The sequence below is a fragment of the Drosophila pseudoobscura genome, chromosome 4 (genome assembly GCF_009870125.1).
Source record: "Drosophila pseudoobscura strain MV-25-SWS-2005 chromosome 4, UCI_Dpse_MV25, whole genome shotgun sequence".
Lineage (NCBI taxonomy): Eukaryota > Metazoa > Arthropoda > Insecta > Diptera > Drosophilidae > Drosophila > Drosophila pseudoobscura.
Window position 1 is genome coordinate 6,203,728 of NC_046681.1, and position 14,882 is coordinate 6,218,609.

The following is a 14,882-nucleotide window of genomic DNA, read 5'->3' on the forward strand; positions in this document are numbered from 1 at the left end:
ACACACCTTGCATACTTTTATATTTAGTGTAGTATTTTTGAGTATTTTTTACTCACCCTCTTGTCCAATGCACCATTGTTTAAATCGTGCAGAGAGTTGGCAGCCCCAATAATGTGTGTGTGTTTGTTGATTTGTTGATAGAAAAAAAAAACAACAGTCGCTGTAAAGACAAACAAAGACAACGCCACCAGAAAACGAATTTTAATTGCTAAAAAATCAGATCCGAAGCACTACGCAGTTCCATCTGCCTGCGTACTGGTGATTGTGTGCGTGTGTTTTTTCGTGTATTTCCGCTGGTGAGAAAGTGCAATAAATCTGGACATAATAAGCTCCAGTGAAAGTGTTGTATCCCCAAAAAACCAGAAAGATATACAGATACAGATAGAGATATATAATCAGCAAAGGGAAGAATCAGCAACAACGATGGCCACATATCAAATGAATTTCAATCAGGACTTTACGTAAGTTATTATAATAAATTACCATTTGACAAGACAAAAAGCCTTGGGGCTCCAAGAAAGAAGGTCACTATGGCGAAAAAATAAGAAAAACAAAATACAAACAGCTCTTTAGGTATACAAATCGAAAAAAAGACACCAAGGCAAAACACAGCTGCTCGTGTGAGCGGGGGATGTTAGTTTAGAGGGGGACGGTGCAATTGATGTCTTTGTATGACACTTACTGAAGCTACTGGACTAGTTTTTGGTGAACTAGTGATTTTATTAAAGTGGTTACCATATTACACTACACATTTTTACTGAAATTGTAAAAAATATTTGAATAACGTTTCAACATAAATCTATGATTTAGTGAGTGTCATACGAGCATTAATAGCTCAACTGTAACTGCTCTGATATCTGTGTATATGTGTATGTCATTCTTTATTTATTTTAGCGTGTGCGGGCGTAATTTGCATTTGTGTTTGTAGTTTATTGGAACATGCAAACAAGCAGTTCTAATAAGAACGACATGCATATTATGAAATACAGTTAAAGCATGAAGTGTGACGAGGAGGGAAGGGCACATTTCACTAAACAACAAAACAGGGAAAAGTTTTGAACTGAAGATTCTCCAGCTTTAGACTCTGTACTCTCCAATTTGGTAGCTTAGTGTACCAAACAAACACACACACGTACAGCCATACACAATGGCACATATTCACCTATACCCCATAAATGCGCAACAGCTGATGTCTCGCATTGCCTTATAAATAATGTATACAGCCTCACAAATCTTTGTGTGTCGTCTGGCAAGCTTAATTAACCAGTTTTTAGCACTCAGTGCGATTATTTTCGCTCAGCTGATGTCATTAGAATAATTCACTCACACATACATACATACATATGTACCTCTGTACACCTGTATTTTAGTGCCGTTACTTTAGAGCAACCATTCGGGTTTCGTTTCGTTTTGAAATGCCGTTAGTTTTGGGCAACTACTTTGATTTCGTTCAAGATTTTTGCTCTGTTTTTGCTTTTAATTTCCGTTTGTCCATCTGCCTCCCCTCCACACATTGCACCAACGACGCACCCAAAAGCAGAAAGCAGAGAATGCAAAGAACAACAGCAATCAATATTTCCACTTATGGCGAAAATGCAAAAAAAAGCACACACTCAAAGCGAAATTGCAACAATAAAAACAAGGCCAGCAATGGATGCCATGCGATGCGCGTCATAAAGCGGGGAACAAAGGCACTCTAGGCGGTAGACAAGAAAGAGACAGCTAGCTCAGCGCTTTCTAATCAGAAACAAATCAATTAGCTTCGTGCCCCTGGGCGAGGGTGAATGTACCGCTATAGAAAAAAGTAAATCAAATAAAAATAGAAAATACAATTGCAATCGAGCGGGCACTTCCTTTGACTTTTGTTTCAACCACAAGTTCAAGGGGAAACATTCAAAATCTAAGGGGAACGAATGCACTGATACCCTATGTGCATGAGAGATAAAACGTAAAATAATTTTTCGTAGCCGTCTCCAGACACGTCTCCCGGCTATTAGTCAAAGAACTGATGCTCTATTTGTGACAAAATCCATCAAAATTTGGTCATTCTGCTGCAGCTCAATTGCACACATTCCTCTCGCTCTCATTCCTCTCCCATAATGCCATCTCTCTTTGCAGTTAGTTATCAAAGTCTAATGTCGTATGGCCATAAGTACAGCTAAATAAAATGTCTGTGTAAATTGCCTTCCCCTCTGCGTTACAAACATCTCATAGAACTCATTACAGCCTCTTTCTGGAGGCATATTTTTGCTAGATGTAGACAACTGATAACTCTGTACGCTAAAAACACGTGATGTAACAGTGCCTTGTTATTGTTTGTGGCAGCTGCAAAGTCGGGAGGTAGTCAATATTTTTGTTGTTCTGTGTTCATTTGATTGCATTTTCCATTTTGTTCAGGTTTTTGATTATTTTTTTTTTTTAATGCGAATGAACTGTAATCCACCTTTGACTGCTGACTGATACAGAATTTTATGGCTTCCCATTAAGCTCTTTTAACTTAAATTTTTTTTCTGAATGATGCGTCATTGTTAAATATATAAACAAATATGATATGTACATATGTACGTATTTTTTCGGTTAATCATTGTGATTGTTAGTAAACAACAAGAAAAGATCGCGAAAACAACAAATAAACAACAACTAAGACCTTAACGCTATCGCATTGCTCAGTGGTATGCCAGGGGGGTAGTGGCGGGGGCCCACAACAAGGCCAGACGCAACCTTGGTCCCCATTTTAGCAACTACGATGACGGCTACGCCTTTGGCGGGAAACTAGTTTTGATAGGCAAAACAAAACAAAACCAAACCCAAAAAATCACCCGAGCGGGCACGTGTTGCGCTCTCAGAGCGAGATATAGCCTAGCTTATCGCCCAAAACGTGCTCTAAATACAAATACATAGCACATAATGTGCCAATTCTCTGGTATTCAAGAACAACAGCACGCAAGAGAAGAATTATGTCCAACTCTGGTTCAAATTTGGCGCTCAATATCAGTGCTAAAAAATAACCAACTAAAATGTACTAACGCGTATGAAGCGCTTTCCAACACTTGAAAAGTGCATAGGAAACAACAACAAAGCGCTGACATTGAAAAAAGCGATAATTTAACAATAATTGGGTGCAATTTAAAGCGAGAGAAGTTACAGAGAGCGAGAGAGCGATAGTGTGAATGGGGAAAAATCAATTTTCCGTTTACAATGGAGCAGCGTGCGAATTTCCTTGCACTCACCCTTCTCGACGCCCTGGAAGATGAGAACGAGGCGGACATCTTGTCGATGCTCGACAGGAATATGATAAATGCTGGGATTGTGCCCTGCGACCGAGGACTGGCACCGCTCCACTATGTGTGTGGCATGCGGAACGAGGAGCTGGCACGCCGCATACTCGAGAAGTTTCTGGAGTGCCCTGATTTGGATGTGGATGCTTTGTGCGATGGCCAGACAACGGCCCTGCATATAGCCAGCATTTATGGACGAGCGGATCTGGTGCGGATGCTGCTGCAGCGAGGGGCACGCGTCGATCTGGCGGATGATGAGAACAAGCTGCCCGTGCACTATGCTATCGAGGAGTGCCACTTTGAGGTGCTGCAACTGCTGCGGGATCACATCTATCGCGAGAAACAGAAACATAAGAACAGCCTGAGGCTGCAGTTGCCTCATCACCAGGCGGCCACCACCACGCCCAATCAGATCCTTAAGTACAACTATGATGTGACGTCGCCTTATTACATTAACATCACCCACAGGCGACAGAAGCCGCAGCCCAAGTTTCCAGACATCGCGGACACTGCCACACTGCCAGACGAGGAATCGGTGAATCTCTTCTCCCTCACGGAGGCCCATCTCACGCAGCTGATTCAAAGCCAATACCGCGAAGATCCAGATCATCCAAAGCGCCGTTCCATCATTGAGAGCTGGCGCGAGAAGGTGGAGCGCTCCAGAGCGCGTCAATCGCTGATGCACAAGTATGACAAGCATGTGGAGGCTATAGTGGAGGAAGCACTGGCCCATGATGACTTCAACTACGAGCGGCACATGCAAAAGAAGCTGCGCGAGGAGGATAGCCTCGAAATGGAAATGGAGCTGCAGCAGCAGCAGATCGACGATGCATCAGCGCCAAATCGACAGGTCTTCCAGAAGCTGGTGGAGCAGGTATCCCAGGCGCAGGTCATAGAGCCCGAACCGGACAACAGTTTTGTCACAGCCAAGGGGGAAGAGGAGCTGCTCGTGAACTCCCCTCGACCCACGGACGAGTACTTTCTGCAGATCAAAGAGGCCTATGTTCACACGGATGATGAGAATGGTTTGGTCTTCTACGAAGCAAAGTTCCTGCAGAATGATGAGAACCGAACCAAGAGATTTGTAGAGCGAGTCACTCAACAGCAGCAGCAGCAGCAGCAGCAGCTGGACAGCACAGTCAGCACAAATCTCACACTGCCATTGGACTACGAGACGGATGCTCTGCGACAAGAACTCACGCAATTGGGTGCTCCTGTGGGTCCCATAACCAAGACCACAAAAAGGCTCTACATCAAACAATTGATCAAGTATAGAAGGAACACGGATGCCTTGCTGGCTGCTCAGAAGCATGCTCAGGAATCCCAGATAAGGTATTCGGTGGAGTTGCACCGGACCCTCCGTTCGCCGGAGGATTTCGAGCGAATTAGCGAGTTTATGCCACAAGAAGCGGCCTCATCGGAGCACTTTGCCACGGCGCCTGTTATCAAGAAAACCCTGCGAGAGGGCCACCTCAAACAGAGCTTCATCTACATGCTGATTGATCCGCGGATCTCCCGAAACCTACCAGGGGAGAGCACTTTCCTGGACAAATTCAGCATCTGGCAGCGATTTCTCGACTCTATCTTCTATGTGGGAAAGGGCAAATCCTCGCGGCCCTATGCACACCTGTACGATGCCATGCGCCAGCACACGCGTCTCAATCAGAAGCGGGAAAATGGTCGGGAACGAACAGAGAGGGCAGAAAGAAAGGGAGGATTTCGCACTCTGCAGCCGGATGTGTTCAAGTCTCCGCCTGCGGGAGATGCCAAACTTGGCAGCAAGAAGCTGGAGCGGATACTGGAGATTTGGCAGAGCGAAAGTGGCGTGGTATGCCTTCATGTGTTCCACAACATAATGCCCATTGATGCGTATACGCGAGAAGCCTCTATTATAGATGCCATGGGCTTGGGTCATCTTACAAATCTGAAGCGGGGCGATTACTACGGACCCGCTCAGTCCTGGACCATGAAACAGAGAAAACATTTGGGCATTGCCCTGCTCTACAAAGCGATGCATATCTACCTGGCCGAGGGCGAGTCCCAGTTGTCGCCCAGCGATTTAATATGATTCGATTAGAATAGGTTCTAAACTAAGTACTAAACTAGGTACTAAGTACGTACAAAGTGCAAAATGTGCAGCTTGATCTCACTTATGGGCATAGTTTTAATTCAAAGAAAAAAAGAAGCAAATAAATAAAATATAGAAATTGGGTCAACAGAAAATTCAAAAGGTAGAAATTTGGGTCATTGGTGGTATTTCCTGGGAAAAATGTACTAAAACATGCCTAGCGCCTCAGCGTTATAGTGCCGTCTCACTCTTACTTGTAGTTGTTCGGTGCGCTCAACAGGCTTGCCGCATACCCTGGGTTCAAATCCCACTGGGCTCCAATGGTTGTTAAATTTTATTAATATTTTTAAATTTTTCTCCTTTTTTATGAAGAATTTTTCAATTTCCATTGATATTTTCTTAGAGTTCTTCTTCTTAGAGTTCAAACAGAGGTTGAAATGCTATAATTGATGTAAATGAAACACATAGAAAATAATGCAACAAAATTGATTCCTGATCGAATGATCATTATTTTCCATACATGATTTTTGGTGTTATTTTGGCTTACATTATATCAAGCGAAAACATTTCTGAGTTAATCAATGCATTAAGTGCAGCTGGTACCTGTCTACTCAAACAACACCGGACTGCACACAAAACCTCCCTTAACTTCGAATCTCACACCCCTTAAAATCTCAAGCAAGGGTTGCAGCTGCAACAACAAAACTGCAGTGGCCACAACAACAGTACAGTAGCCCAAAAGCATGCAGTGTTTTTTGGGCAGCCCGAAAATGCGTAACTGTTTGCTGGAGGTTTTCGTGGCCTTAGAATTCCCAACCAGTTCTGGCTGCGCCGGCATGGAGAAAGCAATGCTTTCGAGTGTCAGGTTATCTTTGCGCAGTGGCAATACCGTAACCGATGAAGTTCTACTGAGGTGCGGTTATTGCTAGTTGAAAACTTTAACCAATACCCCGCCATGGGGACGTGAAATACCGTCCACTACGGCAATTTTTGCAAGCCCGAGAGGGCTAATTATCCAATACATATGAAAACTAAACTTAAGACCATGGAAGATCATATTTTAATGGTCAATCTGCACTTTACAGCTCCCTGTCCGTCTTGAGCCCCGCGGGCCTGAGGCTCTACTCGATAGCCGGACAGGACAAGGTTGAGGAGATCTTTGCCAAGGACAATACAGAGCAGATTCGGATTGTAGAGCGTCTGTTCAATAGCTCGCTGGTGGTGCTGGTCACCTCCCAGAAACCCAATTGCCTCAAGATGCTGCACTTCAAGAAGAAGCAGGACATTTGCAATTGCTTCTATCCATCTGAGATCCTGTGCGTGCGGATGAATCGCCAGCGATTGATTGTCTGTTTGGCGGAGAGCATACACATCCACGACATACGCGACATGAAGATCCTGCATTCCATCGAGAACATAGCGCCCAATGAGCTGGGGCTCTGTGCCCTGTCTCTGAACTCACATTTGGCCTTCCCCGTCTGCCAGTCCAGCGGAGAGCTGCGCATCTTCAATGCGAATAAGCTGAGGACGGGGATGACCATCAAAGCCCACGACACGCCCCTCTCAGCGCTGACATTCTCGCCCAGTGGAGCGCTGCTGGCTACCGCCTCGGAGCGGGGCACTGTGATACGCGTGTTTTGTGTGAAGAATGGCCAGAGGGTGCAGGAGTTTCGGCGAGGAGTGAGCTGTGTGCGGATTGCTTCCCTGGTGTTTGCGGCGAGCGGGGATTTCCTGTGCGCCTCTTCCAACACGGAGACGGTACACATTTTTAAGATTGATGCGCGAGCCGTGGAGTCTGTGGAACTAAAGGCAATTGGTGAGTGAAACGATTATATCTCCATGATTGCTTCAAGACTAAACATTGTTTCTTTCAGCGGAAGTTGCTGCCAAATCGGACAAAGCCTCCAAGGAATCTGCGGCGTCGGCTCCGCCAGATACGGAAGAGGCCACTGCGACGCCCGTTGCCAGTTGGGGAGGAATGTTCTCCAAGGCGGTATCATCACTGCTTCATTCGACGCAGGTCAGCGACGTCCTGGCCCAAGACCGATCCTTTGCCACAGTTGTGCTGGCTCAGGCGGGACTCAAGCACATCTGTGCACTGACGCGAGTGCAGAAGGAGCTGCGTCTGCTGATAGCCTGCGAGGATGGTTTCCTCTACGTTCACGAGTTCAATGCAGAGCGAGGAGGTTCCTGCAAGCTGCTAGCGGTCCATGATCTGAGGGGAGCCCTGGAGGATGTCATCGAGTTGCAGCTGAGCGAGAGTGTGCTGAAGATGCAGGCCAAGCCCGTGACCACACCTCAATCGCTGACGCTGCTCAAGAGCTGTGCGGCCAGTGTGCTCATTGAGAATCCCGATCCCATGCCGGATAACAGCTATGCGAGCATTCTCAGAGGAGATCAGGCGGATGCCATGTCAGGTGAGGGTTAGCAATAATTTCAACCAGGAAAACCTTATCCTATTTGTGTATCTCCTTAGATTCCGCCAAATTCCGAAAACTCTGCGATGCCATCGACACTCCAACGAAGCTCTACGATGAGCGACAATTTCCGCCTGTCGCCATTGCGGCCAAAGATTGACCAAAACGCCGCAGTTCCATAGACATGGTCTTTGTAGAAAAACCATAGAAATATCGACCCCAAAAACAATATAAAAACCCTTAGAAAAGTTGTCCAAAAAAATATATGAAAAATGTACTTTTAAGTTCTGCTAAAAAGCAAAATCAACAAAAAGGAAATACTCCAAACAAGAAAATTTAACAAAAAAAGTATTTTAATTTATATACTAACTGTAAGAATTAATCCTCTTTAATTTCCAATCGATTTTGTATATAAATATATCTTTAACTATAGAAACTTCCCATAATTGTTAACAAATTTATATCTTGGCTTTCTCATTCCGTTAATATCTCCATTTGTCCAAGTGTTCTCATAGATTCTCTCTAATGCAGTTATCCAAACTCTGTATTTTTGTATGATATATAAATATATATATATTTAGTGATATAACAAATTATTATAGTAATAGTAAAGACTTAGCAAATTGTGCGATAGAAGCTCAACAGAAAATCAAAAAAAAAAAAACTAAAAACAAAAATACAGGAGGAAACAAAGCAACAAATAATGTACCTTACAAAACTGAATGAAACACTAAACGTATTCAATTAGCTTTGCAAATAATTAATATAACAATTAAATGTTTAACAAACATAAACGTAAATTAAATATTATAAATATACAAACATAAACTCGGAGCAGCGTAATGTCAATGAAAAATCTTAAGTATTTTAAATATTATTCATTATTGAAACAATAGTTATAATTTATGAACTTTAGGCATGTCATGACATAATTTAATATCTTATTCGATTTGCAATTAATGAAAAAAGCAATTAAAAAAGATTAAAGCAATTTATTTATGCCCAAAATAATTTAAATTAATTTAATTAAATGAAAAAATTATAAAATACAAAAAAATAAAAAAAAAGAAAAACAAATAGAAAAAAATTTAAAAACCTGAAAAAAACAAATAAAAATTACAAAAACCCCTAAAACAATTGTGTGATTTGTTAATTAACTCAAGGTAACTGAAGATAAATAATAAGTAAGAGGAAAGGTCTCTGTAGTGATACTTCTTTAAGAAATAATAGCTAAGAAATCATTATATACTGTATATGCATATTGTAGAACCTTTATGAGGTGTTGAAAAATCTTTTATATCACTAAGGACAGGCAGTTCTACAATCGAAAATTGATAAAATTTCCGTATATTTTATATGTCGTTCTGGAAGGTTATAGAGATTTCGATAGAGACTTTTAAAAGGCATTCTAAAAACATTTTACGATTCAAGAATTTCCGCTGGGATCCATTGAAACTTTATTATTAACAAGGGGAATATTTAAATGCTTTTCCTTGGATTAAAGAAGGATTGTAGTAAGAATATTCTGCAAATTTTTAAATTTGTAGGGCATTATAGTAAAAATACTTGTTAAAAACATTTAGTGTAGGGCTATAGTCTTGGGAATAGTGTTACTGGATCCCGTCTAACAATAAGATTTAGGTTTATTTATGGGTTGAAAGAGTATTGTGTTACGAAACATGACTGGAAATAGTTGTAAAAAGTACTAATGATGCGAATTGTATGCCATTTAAGGTCTTAAGGTACACCATTACTCAATTTGCTGGCGCGTTGGTTCTTAGATGGTTCCATCTGATGGTCCTGATCCATCTCCTCCTGATTATGATGATGGTGATGGCGGTGATGGTGATGATGATGATGATGTCGATGGTGTGGTTGCTCTGGCAGTGGTATAACCTCTGGCTCTTCTTCGGGTTCCAGAACTTCATCCATTTGCGTTGACTTATCCACTTTCCAGACAATTTCCGGTGGAGGAGTTTTCTGGGATTTCAGTGAGAACATGGAGCCTATTTTCTTCAGCTTATTATGAACCGAAGCCTCAATATCGGGATCGGCCAAGCTCTTAAGGCTCTTCATGGATAATGGCTTCGATGTCGACGAGGGCTTAGAACGACTTGAACGGGATTTACCGGATTTTGAAGAAGAGCTAGAACTGGAGGATGAGGATGAGCTGCCGGAACCAGAGCTGGTGTGCACTGGCTTTGTGGTAATCCAAATTTTCATTGCAAAAAAAACTTCCGATCGTAAGGCTTCCTTGAGAGAGATCTGTTTTGGGAAAAGACTTTAATCAAACAGGATTCTGATTTCAGAATATATTAAATATGACTTACCTTCTCTTCAATGGCCACAGATTTCACATTCCAAAAGAATTCCGTGCATCCTAGAACCATAGCCGAGAGCAGTCCTAATCCCAGGACCAGGAATACACCGCCCACATTCTCCAGACCCAATTCGGGGGTGTCGCCCCCACCATCCTCGCTCTTCTCACAGCTGCCGCCGCCATGCATCTCCTTCCACCACTTGCGCTTCAGCTCCGCCAGGTTGCCCAGCTCTCCCAGCTTCAGGACTGCTCCACTGATCTGCTTGCGATACGGAGAATCTATGGAAGAAATATGGATGTAAAGTCTATCATCTTCTGCTGGTGATAGTGGACTTACTAAAAGGCATTGCAATGCCATAGCTTTTATAGTCCAACCAGCCACCGATCTGCACAAGATCGCACTTTCTCTCTACATTGTACTCCAAAGTGGTTGACTCCATCATGAAGGCATAGAGATTCTTGCCCTTCTGCACCCTCTCAACACCTTCGTCATTTGTTTTGGTAAATACCGATGGACTGGCACTCTCCATGGCGGTCCACATTTTTTGATATGTCGTAAAGTTAGAGTCGCGAAAGAAACCCAAAGTGGAGCCGCCCAGCATGGCACCATATTTGATCTTGGTCTGGGCAGCCAGATCCTCGGCATTACTGATTGAGTTACCCTGGCGAGAATTGGTCAGAAAGGCAGCCAAATTGGCTGTATAGGAGTTCAACATCATGAGAGCAAAGAACCACCACATTCCAGTCACTAAACGGGTTGAGGCAGCCCTAAAAAAGGATCATTATATTAATGAAAATCCCTGTTAAGAAGCTCCCACCTACTTGGGCAATATATCGCAGCCTTGTCCCATCAACGATCCAATCGACAGCCACGTGGTGTTCATTATCGTCCAGATATTCTCAACTTCCTCGGGTTCCTTGCAGGGATGCGGATTCTCCCAGTCGTCGGGCGCCATACGGGCCAGAGCGAAGAGCAGCAGCGATATAAACAGATATGCCGAACCCATATAGATCCACACATCCAAGGAGAAGGGCGACAGGAATGAGAATAGATCGGTGGGTGGTATGGGCGGCTTTGAGAACAGTATGCTGATGCCCAGGGTCATAAAGGGTGGCGTAAAATCCACAGCCTGACGTCTGGATGAGGTCATTGTCAGATCACAGATGCCCAGATCAGCATTCTGGGAAGAAGATGGTTAAAATATATAGTTTATAATTATAAACTCACCCCATCGATTAGTTGCCTAACAATGCCATCCCACAGTTGTGTGGTTGGATTGCGGGATCCATATCTGCCATCGGGTGACATACGGAATTCGTACTTAAAATTTAGCATTTGAGCGATGGCATCTATGAGATCTATGGAGTAGCCCTCGTATCGGGCGTTTCCATAGAGCACCTCACCCTCCTCGGGTTCTTTTAGAGTGAGAAAGGGCGCTCCCAAACGGGAGGATATAATAAAGGTTTTGTTGGACAACTTTTGACCCACTCGCTTTTCGCTTTCCTCATCATCGTTGAGGATATCCAAACCATTGACGGGATCCCAGGTGGCCAGATCCAAATATCCACCGGCATTCACTTCCATGAAGCGTAAGGTGAAGAAGCTTCGCTGGCCGTACTCATTAAAATCAATGCGACCCGTCGAGGCCTCATCAGACCGCTAAAAAATATAGATCTTTCAAGAGAGAATATCTTTGATGGGTTCAACATACATTCTCTTACCGCTTTCATAAACTCTATAATACGTCTACCATGGGGCCAGGACTTTTTCCTTTTGCATTCCACCTCAGGGGCTGTCAGTTCTTCGAGAATTCCCAGTTCCGTCAAACCCTTGGAGAACAGCCAGACTGCATCGTTGAGGAGTATCATCAGTGTCTTAACCCGACCTGGATCTACTTTGTAGTATCGTCCGTCTCTTTTCTCATGCTCTTCCCAATCGTGTACCACATTCTTGATGTGAAAATCTGTGGGATCCATCAGACGAACTGTCGTTATGTTTGCATCCACGCCAGAGAGTTCACCGAAGTCCATAGTGTGTGTGTCCAGAAGGGGTATGAAGACACTCTGCAAAGAATATAGTCGTTACTAGGTTCTATAATACATCTTTCTATCTAACTCCACCTGATATTCCCCCAACATTTTCAGTTCGTTTGCCTGTTGCAAGAGGCTCAATAGATTCGAGGGCGAACAGTGCACAATCAAACAATTATCTGTGGATAGTTTAATTTCCTTTAAAAATGGTCTGTAGTCCTCATCTGGACCAAGCTGTTTCATTGTAGTGGGCATGTTGCTGGGTTCACCGATTTGTAAAATATCCTGCAATTGTTGGAGCTCTAAAAGGGAGAACAAATTTAGATTATCATTTTACATAAAGAGGATCTAGATACCTCTATCCGATTCATAGATAATCGTAAAACTTCGCCAGCCAAAACTCTGTACTATTTCTGCAAATCCTTGGGATAGCAATAGGTTATCGGGATGTACATTCAGGGTCATGGTGGAGTGCTGGCGATCTGGTATGGACTCATTGGGCAGCCAATCGTAGACAATGTGGGGTATGTCTAGGGTATTGCAAATCGAGGCAATAATATCTAAAAGAGATTAAAAAAATATTGTATTTTCTTGAATTTTGGATAAGTTGTTTCTGTATTTACCCGAACTACTGCCTGTACTGGGTCCAAAAATGGCTATAACCCCTTGGGAAATCAAATTGCAAACTGAAAGAAGACCGATTACAGAGAATACTTCGAGAAAGTTCATTATTTCTTACCCATCTTTTCCATAATAAAACTATCGTCCGTATTGGCATACACCACAGTCGGAACAAGTTCTATATTTCGTTCCAATATATTTGCCCGATCCACTGCTGTGCGAAATGCAATTTCTGCTTCATCCTTGTCCGATGTAAAGATGCTGCCTAGAAAATGAGTGCAAAAATGTACGCAGCCCTTGAGACAGTGACCCAATTTCGTGCGAAACTTACCCACCATAAACTGCTGTCTAGCTCTGGCTAATGACAGCAGAATCAGCACTAAATATATATTAAATAATGACCACATTTTATGAACTAGAGCTTGGGGTTTTCCATTTGAAGTAGGAGATTATTCCTAATGGTTTTTTCGCCTGATGATGTAAAACTTGCAGCGCGACAATATTTCGACACAATATGCAAACTGTGTTGCTCGGAGGTCTGCAATGCAATGAGAGCTAAATCCGAATCGGAATCGGAATTAGAGCTATGCTAAAATTAAAAGCAGTTCAGCGGATATACACGAGAGAGAGAGAGCACCCTCTGGGGTTTGTTTTGCTCAACATATTCTAAACAATTACGGATCATAGGAATCTTAAAGAGAAAGAGTGATCTACTTGGATCGTGGCCAATAAAGTGTTGTCTCTCATTGAGATAAATATTTCATGTTTTAATGCTCGTACTACACTTAGACTTAAATTTGAAAATTGTCGCGAAATTGTGACAGATCATCAGTTCTGGATGATGGTTCTTCCGGTGTGAAGGTAGTGCTTCGGAAATTCCACAGTTTTCGGCAGCAAATTGTTCTTAGATTTGTCTTTGAAAGCGCTTCTAAGTTCGATCTTCTGCTTCAAAGCTTATACCTTCTTGCGTACTAGATGGTCGTAGAACACCACATATCCTAATTTGGGAGAGTAAACCATCGATCTTTTGGCATTTCTCGAATACAAATTAGCCTGGCCACCGACTGTGATAATCTTATGATCGCCCTTGTGCATAAACAACAGACCAAAGTGATGATCGTGCATCACCAAATAGTTATCGCTGTGCGTATACTTGACCATATTGTAGCGTGCATTCGAATAGCTCAAATGATGGGCCATGGGCCTCACACGACAACGGCCCTCAAAGACGCACTTCCAGTCAATTTTCTTGGTATCGCTGCCGCCCATGCGCCAACTGCTGTCCAGATCTATGTAACCAGAGATCTCATAACCATCACTGGATATATATGAAGTAAACACTATGGTCTGTGAAGAGCCATCATCATTTATCTTAGCAAATATGTCTAAGTAGCACCGCAAACTTACCGATAAATACTTATTCAAGTTGGGTACTTCGCGTCGCTTAAACTCTAGCAGCACTGGATCATTGTTCGAGGGTGACATAAAGTCGCCCAACAGCCCCATCGCGGTAGTCTTTGGTCTGATGGCCTGTTCGGCAATAAGCACACGTCTATCGAACTCATCGTTGTCGTAGGGGACCTTGGTGGTGCGGTATCCCAGCTGTACAATAGATTTGATGATCTTTTGGTTGCTCAGAAAGCGTTCATCGTCTGCAGTGGCAAAGGAGTTGATGTAATCATTGTATGTATCGAATTCTAAGACACTAAAGTCCACTTGATGACTGCCCATTTCGTGGTGTAAGAAGTGTTCAGTGTTTTTGGGTGAATTTTGGTGTAATTATTTTTTAGTTTATTTTTGTGTGTTTAACTGTTGTAGTGTTTCTGTTTGTTGTAGTATTTTTTGTGATATTGTGTATTTTTGATGGAAAAATCCGAGACTATATGCCTAATATAGATGTTCCTGGACAGTAGAAAGCAAACCTCAACCAATCCAAACCATTTGCATGCGGTAACTCTAAGTTGAGGTTCCTCTTTGGCTATGCGTCATGCGGCAGCGCCCCTCATTCTTCATTTATTCCAATGAAAATTGTAAAAGGAAAGGGTTTTCCCTTACATTTGATCAAAATATATTTCATATTTGAATTAAATATTAATTTTACTGGCGATTAATTGCACTATGTTTGTATTTGGCTGTGTTTCCTTTTA

General features: G+C 42.7%; 4 protein-coding genes and 1 non-coding gene across 6 annotated transcripts; 3 read left to right on the plus strand and 2 right to left on the minus strand.

Moving 5' to 3' along the window:
- Positions 1–88: 88 nt before the first annotated feature.
- Positions 89–8,440, plus strand: Atg18b (Autophagy-related 18b). 2 transcript variants are annotated; one of them, XM_001356050.4, is made up of 4 exons: positions 89–461; positions 6,432–7,162; positions 7,221–7,763; positions 7,823–8,440. In XM_001356050.4, the coding sequence occupies exons 1-4, from the start codon at positions 424–426 to the stop codon at positions 7,921–7,923; spliced, it is 1,413 nt and encodes a 470-aa protein (XP_001356086.3). In that variant the 5' UTR covers positions 89–423; the 3' UTR covers positions 7,924–8,440. The 2 variants fall into 2 exon arrangements, with proteins under 2 accessions (XP_001356086.3, XP_033235335.1); XM_033379444.1 differs by lacking the exon at positions 89–461 and adding an exon at positions 6,102–6,259.
- On the plus strand, positions 2,588–5,501 carry LOC4816544 (uncharacterized). The gene has a single exon (XM_003736103.3). The coding sequence runs from the start codon at positions 3,199–3,201 to the stop codon at positions 5,344–5,346; it is 2,148 nt and encodes a 715-aa protein (XP_003736151.2). The 5' UTR covers positions 2,588–3,198; the 3' UTR covers positions 5,347–5,501.
- LOC6902596 (U4 spliceosomal RNA) lies at positions 6,215–6,354 on the plus strand. Its single transcript, XR_053152.2, has one exon. It is a non-coding gene; the product is annotated as a U4 spliceosomal RNA (small nuclear RNA).
- A 654-nt stretch (positions 8,441–9,094) lies between the features above and the next one.
- Positions 9,095–13,342, minus strand: clumsy. The gene is made up of 11 exons (XM_002133086.3): positions 13,067–13,342; positions 12,854–13,000; positions 12,738–12,800; positions 12,471–12,674; positions 12,205–12,416; positions 11,806–12,147; positions 11,312–11,743; positions 10,906–11,264; positions 10,421–10,851; positions 10,094–10,362; positions 9,095–10,028 (listed from the first exon to the last, which is right to left on the minus strand). The coding sequence occupies exons 1-11, from the start codon at positions 13,140–13,142 to the stop codon at positions 9,501–9,503; spliced, it is 3,063 nt and encodes a 1,020-aa protein (XP_002133122.2). The 5' UTR covers positions 13,143–13,342; the 3' UTR covers positions 9,095–9,500.
- A 139-nt stretch (positions 13,343–13,481) lies between these two features.
- On the minus strand, positions 13,482–14,580 carry LOC6902594 (cilia- and flagella-associated protein 299). The gene is made up of 2 exons (XM_002133085.3): positions 14,143–14,580; positions 13,482–14,082 (listed from the first exon to the last, which is right to left on the minus strand). The coding sequence occupies exons 1-2, from the start codon at positions 14,464–14,466 to the stop codon at positions 13,690–13,692; spliced, it is 717 nt and encodes a 238-aa protein (XP_002133121.1). The 5' UTR covers positions 14,467–14,580; the 3' UTR covers positions 13,482–13,689.
- Positions 14,581–14,882: the final 302 nt, after the last annotated feature.

Coding starts and splice junctions, on each gene's coding strand:
- LOC4816544 (XM_003736103.3), top strand. CDS start 3,199: ATGGAGCAGCGTGCGAATTTCCTTGCACTCACCCTTCTCGACGCCCTG.
- Atg18b (XM_033379444.1), top strand. CDS start 6,117: ATGCGTAACTGTTTGCTGGAGGTTTTCGTGGCCTTAGAATTCCCAACC. Junction 7,163..7,220: donor TGTGGAACTAAAGGCAATTG/GTGAGTGAAACG, acceptor TGTTTCTTTCAG/CGGAAGTTGCTGCCAAATCG. Junction 7,764..7,822: donor TCAGGCGGATGCCATGTCAG/GTGAGGGTTAGC, acceptor GTATCTCCTTAG/ATTCCGCCAAATTCCGAAAA.
- clumsy (XM_002133086.3), bottom strand. CDS start 13,142: ATGTGGTCATTATTTAATATATATTTAGTGCTGATTCTGCTGTCATTA. Junction 13,001..13,066: donor TAGACAGCAGTTTATGGTGG/GTAAGTTTCGCA, acceptor CTCATTTTCTAG/GCAGCATCTTTACATCGGAC. Junction 12,675..12,737: donor CAGTACAGGCAGTAGTTCGG/GTAAATACAGAA, acceptor AATCTCTTTTAG/ATATTATTGCCTCGATTTGC.
- LOC6902594 (XM_002133085.3), bottom strand. CDS start 14,466: ATGGGCAGTCATCAAGTGGACTTTAGTGTCTTAGAATTCGATACATAC. Junction 14,083..14,142: donor ACTTGAATAAGTATTTATCG/GTAAGTTTGCGG, acceptor GGCTCTTCACAG/ACCATAGTGTTTACTTCATA.